The sequence below is a fragment of the Panthera leo genome, chromosome D1 (assembly GCF_018350215.1).
Source record: "Panthera leo isolate Ple1 chromosome D1, P.leo_Ple1_pat1.1, whole genome shotgun sequence".
Lineage (NCBI taxonomy): Eukaryota > Metazoa > Chordata > Mammalia > Carnivora > Felidae > Panthera > Panthera leo.
Window position 1 is genome coordinate 62,466,402 of NC_056688.1, and position 12,230 is coordinate 62,478,631.

The 12,230-nt window shown below is 40.9% G+C and overlaps 1 protein-coding gene and 1 pseudogene across 1 annotated transcript; one reads left to right on the plus strand and one right to left on the minus strand.

Moving 5' to 3' along the window:
• Positions 1-479: 479 nt before the first annotated feature.
• Positions 480-1,419, plus strand: LOC122200335 (annotated as a pseudogene).
• Positions 1,420-8,173: 6,754 nt separating this feature from the next.
• LOC122201395 (olfactory receptor 56A4-like) lies at positions 8,174-11,355 on the minus strand. Its single transcript, XM_042907258.1, has 2 exons — positions 11,104-11,355; positions 8,174-8,818 (listed from the first exon to the last, which is right to left on the minus strand). The coding sequence occupies exons 1-2, from the start codon at positions 11,350-11,352 to the stop codon at positions 8,174-8,176; spliced, it is 894 nt and encodes a 297-aa protein (XP_042763192.1). The 5' UTR covers positions 11,353-11,355.
• Between the last annotated feature and the right edge of the window lie 875 nt (positions 11,356-12,230).

A 12,230-nucleotide genomic window follows, 5' to 3' on the forward strand; every position in this document is an offset into this window, starting at 1 on the left:
GTAAATAAAAAGCACACAGAAAGAAAGGAGTCACAACACTGAGCAGTACCTGCTGTGGAAACTGGGGACATTATCTAGGCAACTGGGTAGAGAGATTGAGAGAGGAATTACTGAAGACAAATCTCACCACCTTCACATTGCTGAAATCAGGGGGTCTATTTTATCACAATGTTCAAAAGTAAACATGCTGCTCCTAGCTAACTGAAATTACTAATTCGATTTTATAAGATTGTTTCATTAAGAAATTAGAAATATTCAGGAAATGAGGAGAAACAAAATTTGCTGAAGATTTAAATGAATTTCTTTTTTCTGTATGTAACATGCAAAATCCCCAGTTAAGGCAAAATAAGCTGATGGAGCCATAAGTTACATCCAATGAACTCGAATTTTTTTATTTCATTTTAACCACAGTCAGAGGTTAATTTTGATCCTAATTTTTTATATCATCAAAGAAAATCTGTAGAAACAGAATCCACAAGATGACAACTCATGGAAATGACTCCACTAGGGTTTCAGACTTTCTCCTGAATTGTTTTGTCAGGTCCCCCAGCTGGCAGCTCTGGCTGTCCCTGCCCCTCAGCCTCCTATTCCTCCTGGCCATGGGGGCTAATGTTATTCTCCTAATCACCATCCGGCTGGAGGTCTCTCTACACCAGCCCATGTACTACCTGCTCAGTATTGTCTCCCTGCTGGACATTGCTGTCTGCCTCACTGTCATCCCCAAAGTCCTGGCCATCTTCTGGTTTGACCTCAAGTCCATCAGTTTCTATGCCTGCTTCCTCCAGATGTACATCATGAACTGCTTCCTTTCCATGGAGTCCTGTACATTCATGGTCGTGGCCTATGACTGCTATGTGGCCATCTGACACCCACTGAGGTACCCATCCATCATCACTGACCAATTTGTAGTCAAGGCTGCTGTCTTTATTTTGGCCAGGAATGCACTTCTTACTGTGTCCATTCCCATCCTCTCTGCCCGGCTCCATTACTGTGGGAGAAATGTCATTGAGAATTGCATCTGCCAATACGTCTGTCTCCAGGCTCTCCTGTGATGATGTCACCATCAATCGCCTCCTCCAGTTTGCTGGAGGCTGGACACTGCTAGGATCTGACCTCATCCTCATCTTCCTCTCCTACACCCTCATACTGCGAGCTGTGCTGAGACTCAAGGCAGAGGGTGCTGTGGCCAAGGCCCTGAGCACATGTGGCTCCCACTTCATCCTTATCCTCTTCTTCAGCACCATCCTTCTGGTCTTCGTGCTCACTCATGTGGTGAAGAAGAAGGTCTCACCCAATGTGCCAGTCCTGCTCAACGTCCTCCACCATGTCATCCCTGCAGCCCTCAACCCTATAGTTTATGGAGTGCGAACCCAGGAGGTCAAGCAAGGAATCCAGAGATTACTGAAGAAAGGGTGGTAATAAGGACAACAGGATCTCTGCATTTCTAATACATGATGACTTATAAATCAGTTAATGGAAAATTGGGTTGGAACTCATAGCTCAAATAAATTGAGATAGTAAGTTCAAGGAAAGAAGTAAATTTAAATCTGAAACAATTTCTTGACTCTATCCCTCTGCTTCAAATCCTAATGCTCCCCCAAGAAAAATCTCTCATTTCTGTGACTTTTTAAAAATTTTTCCCAATCTTTGGAGTTCTATTCTGTCTGAAATATGAGAACTCAGGAGGATGAACTCTATAGTTGAGAAATAAATCCCAGTTAATACTGTATTTACATTTCTATACAAGTAATTTTTTAAATATAAAACTGTGGGTATCAATGCCCTTGGTTGTAACATTGTTATTAATTTATTACTGTTTTTAACCTAGTTGCATAATGCAGTTGAAAAAGACCACAGTATTTAAATGTTAGCTCTGAATGATGAATAATAGGTAGAGTCCATAAGTAAATCTCTTTCCATTACCTCCAACTAAGCCAGTAATTTTCTTCTCTTCCCATCTTTGCCCAAGCAAAGACTGCGCCTTTTCTGGTGCAACCCTCAGAGGGCTAGAGCTCTTGCAAGAATTGCTCACATGTGGAGAAATGAGATTTACTGGGTTTCAGAGAAGTTATCACACAAAGCCTCTTCTTTGGTGTCCTCACACCAGTGTCTGTGCTTGAAGCTTCATCTTCAGAATTCGAAGACTCACTCTGCGATGTGCGTATAGGTTTCTGCTTTGGTGTACTAACATGTCACAGCATCAGAAGATGTCCCAGCAATGAAACGTTAAGCTATTAGGGCCTACTATTAATTAAGCAAAGACTTCCTAGGCAACTGCTCTGGTATAGAAACTTTGTTAGAGTTTGAGGGCACAAAGATGCACAGAACAAATATGCAATCATTGAGGAATGCATATGCTATTTTTTAGACAGAATATAAAGCAATCTAGGCCCTATAAAATTGAAGAAATATTTTCTTCCACATAGAAGGAGGTGGAAAGAAATGAGGTATAAATAAGCACAGTAAACAACTTACAAAAGAGAAAATTCCTGAGATGGTGAGTTAGAAGTTCTGAACTCTAGTACTCGCACAACCACATACAAGATTGTGACTGGAAACAAATCAGTAGCCTCACTGAGTTTCAGCACCTTCATCTGTTACATGAAGACAGTGAACTAGTTATTTTAAAACGTATTGCTTGTTCTAAGAGTCTATGAAACCATGTTTTCCCTTTAGATAGGCAAACCCTCTCCTTTCTCCTTTCTCCTTTTTTTTGTTCAGTCCCTGTGGCTGTTTCCACTTTTCCACTGTCTCTCCAGCTGCTTTTGGGGGGGATGGGGAGGTAGGGAGGGGTGCTTTTCCCATACTCACCCACACCCACCTGTCTCCATCCTCTATCCACAAGCAAAAACAGCTCCCTGCCCTCCACGGCTTCTCTCTTCCCCAGTTCACCTCTCTGAGCCACGTACCTGGCTCGGTTAATCATCAAATCAGTTTTCTAGGTGTGCAAGATGGTTTAGTGTTGATCTGGCTGCATTTCAGAGACAAGAGATGCAAAAAAAACTTCCATGCTTTTCCAACACCTTGCCTCCTCCCCTAACAGGTAGGTGGAATACAGCCATAGAGAGGGTGGGGCAGAAGCCCAGGGCATTGTCCACAGGGGAGATCTGCAAGTAGCAGGGCCCGTGACAAAGAACAAATGGCTATTAAAAGGTGACAATCAGGATGCCTGGGTGGCTCAGTCAGTTAAGAATTCAACTCGCTCAGGTTACGATCTCATGGTTCATGTGTTCAAGCCCCGTATTGGGGTTCTGCACTGCTGATGCTTCTCTCCCTGCCCCTCCCCCACTGCTCCCTCTCTCTCCCTCTCTCAAAAGACACAAATAAATAACCTTTAAAAAGTTAAAAAATAAAATTTAGAAAGAAAACAGGTGGCTATCAGTCAAGACCTGGCAAAGGACTAGAGATCAATGTAGAGCTAGTAAATGGGAACTCACATCAGAACCACAGCAGGGACACGATCCTACAAACCAGAGACGTACAGGAGAAGAGGCTGGAGTTCAAATGCTGGACCTATTATTATCATGGTACTATAGATGGAATGCTACAGCACAGAGAACATTATATCTTGGGAAAATTTAATTGGAATGGTGCTCAACATTAAGCATCTTCTTTAAATATTGGTTGATTGCATAATTTCATCCTCATTACTCCTAGACTGGATGCCAGTGGAGGCAGATCTGAGCTGAAGAGAACATTATTAAATCTGGCTAGGGTAGCTGTAAATAAAGGAGACCTAAAACAATTACCTTTTCCCATACACCTTACCAGGTATTCCAGGATCTCAGATGGGGTGGCAGGGACAGCGGCACATTCAGCCTGGCTACCAAGTGGTTTCAAGTTTTCTATTGACTACATATTTAATAACATCTTACTGTATTAATGTCTTTAATTTATATTTTTAGTGAGGTACAATTTACATAACAGTATATTAATTTTAGGGGTACAATATAACGATTTTATATTGTATATATTGCGAAATGATCACTATGGCCAGTCTACCTAACATCTATCACCATACATAGTTACATTTTTTTTTATGATGAGAACTTTTAAGATATTCACTCACAGCAACTTTCAAATATACAATATAGTTGTTTTTTTTTTTTTAATTTTTTTTTTTCAACGTTTTTTATTTTTATTTTTGGGACAGAGAGAGACAGAGCATGAACGGGGGAGGGGCAGAGAGAGAGGGAGACACAGAATCGGAAACAGGTTCCAGGCTCCGAGCCATCAGCCCAGAGCCTGACGCGGGGCTCGAACTCACGGACCGCGAGATCGTGACCTGGCTGAAGTCGGACGCTTAACCGACTGCGCCACCCAGGCGCCCCTACAATATAGTTTTATTAACCATACATGCCCATGACTTACTTGCTTTATAACTGAAAGTTTGTACCTTTTGACCCCTTTCACCCATTTCACCCATTCCCCCCACCTCTGGCAACTATTAATCCGTTCTCTGTTTCTATAAGCTCAGGGAGGGGAGGAGTTGTTTGCTGTTTGTTTAGATTTCACGTGTAAGTAAGATCATATGGTATTTGTCTTTCCCTATCCGACATATCTCACTTAGCATAATCCCCTCAAGGCCCATCCATGTTGTCACAGGTGGCAAGATTGCATTTTTTTTGGCTGAATAATATTCCATTGTGTGTGTGTATATGTATCACATTTTCTTTATCTATTTATCTGCCAATGTGCATTTAGGTTGTTTCTATCTCTTGGCTATTATAAATAATTTTGCAATGAACATGGCAGTGCATGTACCTTTTCCAGTTAGTGTTTTCATTTTCCTCAGATAAATGCCCAGCAGTGGAATCGAGGGATCATTGGGTGGTCCTATTTTTTTTTTAAGTTTATTTATTTGGGGGGAGGGAAGGGCAGAGAAAGAGAGGGAGAGAGAGAATCCCAAGCATGCTCCACACTTCCAGCACAGAGCCCAATATGGGGCTCAAACTCACGAACCATGAGATCATGACCTGAACCAAAATCAGGAGTCAATACTTAACCAACTAACTCAACAGGGTGCCCCATGGGTAGTTCTATTTTTAAGTTTTTGAGGAACCTCCATATTGTTTTCCACAGTGGCTGCACCAGTTTGCATTCTCACCAACAGTACATAAGAGTTCCTTTTCTCCACATCCTTGTTAACACTTGCTATTTCTTATCTTTTTTATTTTAAATTTATTTATTTAAATTCAAATTAATTAACATACAGTGTAGCATTGGTTTCAGGAACAGAACCCAGTGATTCATCACTTAAAAATCTTATCTTTTTGACAATATCTATTCTAACAGGTGTGAGGTGGTATCTCATTGTGGTTTTGATTTGCATTTCCTTGATAATTAGTGATGTTGAGCACCTTTTGACATACCTGTTGGCCATCTGTATGTCTTCTTTGGAAAAATGTCTATTAGATCCTCTGTCCATTATTTAATCAGATGTTATTGCTTTGTTTTTTTTTTTTTTTGTTTTGCTTTTGAGTTGTATGAGTTTGTTATATATTTTGAATATTAATCCCCTTATCAGATATATGATTTGCAAATATTTCCTCCTATTTAATAGGTTGCCTTTTCATTTTGTCAATGATTTCCTTTGTTGTGCAGAAGCTTTTTAGTTTGATGCAGTCCCAATAGTTTATTTTTGCTTTTGTTGCCTTTGCTTTTGGTATCAGATCCAAAAAACCATTGCCAAGACTGATGTCAAGGAACTTACTGCTTACGTTTTTGCAACTCTTTAAATGTTAGAGTTGTATCATCTGGGGTGCCTGGGTAGCTCAGTCAGTTAAGTGACTCTTGATTTCATCTCAGATCATGATCTCATGGTTCATGAGCTTGAGCCCCACATTGGGCTCCACACTATAAGTGCAGAGCCTGTTTGGGATTCTCTCTCCATCTCTGCCCCTCTCCCCTGCTCACACTGTCTCTCTCTCAAAATAAACATTTAAAAAAATAAAATACAAAGTTGTATCCTCTATTTTGAATATAAGAAGTCCATTACTCTGCTAAATTATGTTAATGAATGCTTTTATTCTAACAAAAATGACATAACTTTTAATGTTTGCTGAAACCAGCATATGAAATTTCATCAACAAATAGTACTATTTAGGGGGTGGGTTGGTGCTTTTTGTTTTTTTTTTTTTAATTTGAGAGAGAGAGAGAGAGAGCATGCCTGAGTGGGGGAGAAGGGAATAAGGAAGAGAAAGACAGAGAGAGAGAAAGAGAATCCTAAGCAGGCTGTATGATGAGCATGGGCTTGATCCCACAACCCTGGGATCATGACCTGAGCCAAAATCAGGAGTCAGATGTTCAACTGACTGAGCCACCCAGGCACCCAAAATAGTACTATTTTTAGATCAAGATTCCATAATCCAGATGCCACATAATGTGATCAAAAGTTTTGAGACAGTCAAAATTATTCATTGAAAAAGCACCTGCTATGTGCCAGACAAAATGCCAGATACAAAGAAGAATTAAAGAGCTTCTGATTTTAATGAGATTGTATTCTTTTGGGAGTGGCAAACAAGTATGGATCCAGGATACCCAACACATCAATAAGTTTCTTGAAGAAAGGTATAGAAATAAGTGGATAATTCATCAACATAATTCATATCACTCGTCTAAATAGGATTTAAATCCCACCTATATACTCCGATGACTCAAACTTCTGTCGCTAGCTTAGATCTGGTCCCTGAATAGTGCCATATGTACAGTTGCTTACTTTTACTTCTCTATTTGGATATTTAACAGTCATTTTAAAAGTACAGTCATTTGGAGGAGTTTGGTATGGAAATAGAGTTAGGTGTCCAAAGCCAAATTTCTGATATCACATATAAAACTGGCTCCTCAGTTAATGGCAATTCTGCCTTTCCAACTGTTTTGCAAAGAGCCTTGAAGAAGCAGACTCTTCATTATAGAGAACAAACTGATGATTACCAGAGGGGAGGTGGGGGAGGGCAGATGGGTGAAATAGGTAATGGCGATTAAGGAGTGCACTTGTGATGAGCACTGGGGTGTTGTATGGAAGTGTTGAATCACTATATTGTACACCTGAAACTAATATTACACTGAATGTTAACTACCTGGAATTTACATAAAAACTTAAGAAAAATAAAGGCTTGGAGTCATCCTTTACTCCTCTCCATCTTTTATATCCTACTTATGGACTCTCAGCAAATCTTTGACCCATAACTTCAATTTTTACTCATCACCTTAATCCAAGCCATTATTACATTTCACCTGGATTACTTAAATTAAGTCTTGGGGTCTCTGGGAGGCTCAGTTGGTTGAGTGGGGTTCCTGGGTGGCTCAGTAAATTGAGTGTCTGACTTTGGCTCAGGTCATAATCTCACAGGTTCATGAGTTCGAGCCCCACATCAGGCTCACTGCTTTCAGTGCAGAACCCGCTTTGGATCTCCTTTCCCTCTCTCTCTGCCCCTTCCTTGCTCACACACACACTCTCTCTCAAAAATAAATAAAACAGGGGCGCCTGGGTGGCTCAGTCGGTTAAGCGTCCGACTTCAGCTCAGGTCACAATCTCATGGTCCGTGAGTTCGAGCCCGCGTCGGGCTCTGGGCTGATGGCTCAGAGCCTGGAGACTGCTTCGGATTCTGTGTCTCCCTCTCTCTCTGCCCCTCCCCCATTCATGCTTTGTCTCTCTCTGTCTCAAAAATAAACATTAAAAAAAAAACTTAAATAAATAAATAAATAAATAAATAAAACATTTAAGAAAATATTGTCTTCATTGGTTCCCCTGTTCCTACCCACATCCCCCATGTTATATTTAAAGTGCTATCTCATCCTTGCCCTAGGAATTAAATGTGATAGTTACTCAGAATGTAAAGACTAAGAAGTATATGGAAGGTATTAAATAATTATTTAATGAATGGGTATTGAAGGATCATGATGGCAACGGGTTAGAATAAAAAGGTAATTGTTGCCTAAACATGTGTTCAGTGAGGATTTGAGGAGGCGATAATGAGGGTAAATATTATGACAGTGTCTGCAGAAGGTTTAAGTTCAAGATGAGGGTAGCAGCATGGATGTCATATGTGTTCCTCGGGGCATTTAGATGAATCTATCACTAAAACAGACTTTCATAATCTGGATCTTTGACTCATATCTCTCAAAACTGGTACTTGAATAGTTTGAGAATCCCTTGCTTGATTTCCTGGGTTCATACTCCATAAACAATGGGGTTCAGGGCTGGTGGAATGAGGTGGTGCAAGACATTGAGAAGAATGGGTACCTCTGAGGGCGCCTTCTTTTCTGCCTTGTTTGTGAAGATGAAGACAAGCAGCAATGTATAGAAGAAAAGTATAAGAATGAGATGGGAACCACAAGTACTCAAGGCTTTGGTTGCTGCACCTCCTGACTGCAGACGTTTAACAGCCCTCAGGATGAAGCAGTAGGATAGTAAGATGAGCACTAGGTCAGAACCCAGTAGACACCAAATACTCACAAATTGGTAGAGCTTATTTGGGTGAATATCCCCACAGGAGAGCTTTGCTACAGAAATGTTGGCATAGATACAGTTCTCCACCACATTGCTGGCACAGTAGTTGAGCCTGGCAGCCAGAACTGGTGTGGGTAGTGTGGCCAGAAAATTGTGGAAGACAATGAAGATGGCTGCATAAATGACAAATTTTTCAGTAATGATGGACGGGTAGTGCAGAGGATGGCAAATGGCCACATAGCGGTCATAGGCCATGACCAGGAAGGTGGAAGACTCCATAGGAAGGAATGTATTCATGATGAACATCTGCAGAAAGCAGCCTGCAAGGCTGATGGTCTTCATGTTAAACCAGAAGATGAGCAGGACCTGCCAGAATCATTATTCTCAAAAACTGCATTCATTCCCACCCTACAGTACCTAACCTTGGGGGAAACTTTCAATGGCTTCAACCATCTGTATCCCCAAACCACAGCCCTATAATCCCAGCTGGGACAGTATCTTAATTTAAAATACCTTCTATGTGCATCCCAAGTAGAGCCTTATTTATACCCTTTTCTCCCCATCTATAGACCATGCCTCTTGTTTAATGTTTACTTCTAGCCTGTCTTCTCTTGATCCCCAGAGTTCTTACCCAAACTCCAGTTGAATGCATCACAAGAACACCAAACTCAGTAAGTTCAATATTTACATTTGGATACTCTCCACCTTCTCTAGACATATAAGAAATCTCTTTCAATTCTGCTTCCTATCTCACTATATGATATAAACATACATCCAGTTACACTTTAGAAAGTAAATTCTAGAGCTCTTGGATGTAAAGGTGGGATCATTCTGAGTCAAGGAAAATCTCCCTAGAAGTAAAAAGAATTTAAAAACGTGGAATATCATTGACTCAGACATTGAGAGAGGGCCTGTCAGTTGGGAAAGAATTAAATCTTTAAAAAATGGACACTACAGGAAACCATCAAAACCCTAGAGGAGAAAGCGGGAACAACCTCTCTGACCTCAGCTGCAGCAATTTCTTACTTGACATATCTCCAAAGGCAAGGGAGTTAAAAGCAAAAATAAACTATTGGGACCTCATGAAGATAAAAACTTCTGCACTGCAAAAGAAACAATCAACAAAACTAAAAGGCAACTGATGGAATGGGAAAAGATATTTGCAAATAACATATCGGACAAAGGGCTAGTATCCAAAATCTATAAAGAACTCACCAAACTCCACACCCGAAAAACAAATAATACAGTGAAGAAATGGGCAGAAAACATGAATAGACACTTCTCTAAAGAAGACATCCAGATTGCCAACAGGCACATGAAAAGATGCTCAATGTCGCTCCTCATCAGGGAAATACAAATCAAAACCACACTGAGATATCACCTCACACCAATCAGAGTGGCTCAAACGAACAAATCAGGAGACTATAGACGCTGGAGAGGATGTGGAGAAATGGGAACCCTCTTGCACTATTGGTGGGAATGCAAACTGGTGCAGCGACTCTGGAAAACAGTGTGGAGATTTCCCAAAAAATTATAAATAGATCTACCCTATGACCCAGCAATAGCACTGCTAGGAAATTACCCAAGGGATACAGGAGTGCGGATGCATAGGGGCACTTGTACCCCAATGTTTATAGCAGCACTTTCAACAATAGCTAAATTATGGAAAGAGCCTAAATGTGCATCAATTGATGCATGGATGATGGATAAAGAAGTTGTGGTTATATATACAATAGAATACTACTTGGCCATGACAAAGAATGAAATCTGGCCTTTTTTTTTTTTTTAACAATTTTTTTTTTATTTTTTAATATATGAAATTTACTGTCAAATTGGTTTCCATACAACACCAGTGCTCATCCCAAAAGGTTCCCTCCTCAATACCCATCACCCACCCTGCCCTCCCTCCCACCCCCATCAACCCTCAGTTTGTTCTCAGTTTTTAACAGTCTCTTATGCTTTGGCTCTCTCCCACTCTAACCTCTTTTTTTTTTTTTTCCCTTCCCCCCCCCATGGGTTTCTGTTATGTTTCTCAGGATCCACATAAGAGTGAAACCATATGGTATCTGTCTTTCTCTGTATGACTTATTTCACTTAGCATCACACTCTCCAGTTCCATCCATGTTGCTACAAAAGGAAATCTGGCCTTTTGTAGCAACGTGGATGGAACTGGAGAGTGTGATGCTAAGTGAAATAAGTCATACAGAGAAAGACAGATACCATATATTTCCACTCGTATGTGGATCCTGAGAAACTTAACAGAAGATCATGGGGGAGGAGAAGGGGGAAAAAAGTTACAGAGAGGGAAGGATGCAAACTGAGAATAAACTGAGGGTTGATGATGGGGGGGTGGGAGGGAGGAGAAAGTGGGTGATGGGCATTGAGGAGGGCACCTGTTGGGATGGGCACTGGGTGTTATATGGAAACCAATTTGACAATAAAATATTTTTTTAAATAATTAAAAAATTTTAAAAATGGACACTGAGAATGAGAGGGGACATATCTGGGAGCTGTGACAGACCCTGTGTGACGGTATGGACCACTCACTGAGGATTGTCCTTCAGGGGTAGTAGGATTTATAGCAGCAAAACAAACCACTATTTAAAGAAAAATAACTGAATGCTTGGAAGTCAATCCAGAAGGGGTCTGACCTTGGGGATGACAGTGAGGCAGAGGATGATATCCAGCACGGAGAGGATGGCAAGCAGGTAGTACATGGGTTCGTGCAGAGATGTCTCTTGCCGAATGGTGAGTAATAACACAAAGTTGGCCCCCAAAGCCAAAACCAGGAGGGGAGCAAGGACTACAGATAGCCAGTGCTGTGTTTCCTGCATTCCTGGGAAGCAAATCATCAGGAATTCAGTCACCTGGGTGCCTGTGTTGTTGAGAAATAGTACCATGACTGGCAGGTGGGCCTGAAACTGGCTGAAAGGAAAGACATGAATTCAGGGTTTGACTGTTTCATTAACAATCTCCTAACTGATGTATCTGCTTTTGTTCTAGGCTGTCATGTTTCTCCACAATTCTGTCGACATGAAATATGTCTACAATTTAAATTGTACAAGTGACTCTTTGTTAAAACAATGTCCTTAGCATTCATAACCTTATGAATAAAAAATAACTCCCTTCACGAGTATATTCCAACTCCACACATAAACCCAGCCACTGACAGAACATGCTTTGCTCTTTGTCTCAACTCTGTGTTTTTACATGTCATCTCCTTCTCCTAGAATCAACTCTCTTTCCCTCAAATAACTAACTTTTTCTTGTTGCATTCTATCTGGAACGAGAGTTATAGGTCTTAGAAATGGTTTTTCTTAAAAAAAAAAACAAAAACAAAAACAAAAACAAAAACAAAAAAAAAAAACGTTGAAGGGGCGCCTGGGTGGCGCAGTCGGTTAAGCGTCCGACTTCAGCCAGGTCACGATCTCGCGGTCCATGAGTTCGAGCCCCACGTCAGGCTCTGGGCTGATGGCTCGGAGCCTGGAGCCTGTTTCCGATTCTGTGGCTCCCTCTCTCTCTGCCCCTCCCCGTTCATGCTCTGTCTCTCTCTGTCCCAAAAAAAAAATAAATAAAAAACGTTGAAAAAAAAAAAAAGAAATGGTGTTTCTTGTTACTCTTTCTGCATCCATGGTTAGATGCCTCCCCTTTCCATTGTTTCCCTATGATCCTTTAACTTCCTGAGCATGCTGCTATTAAAGCATTAATAACACTCTCCTATACAAATGGTATGTCCTATTTGTCTGCCAAAAAGTCTGTGCTCCATTTGTCAGCAATG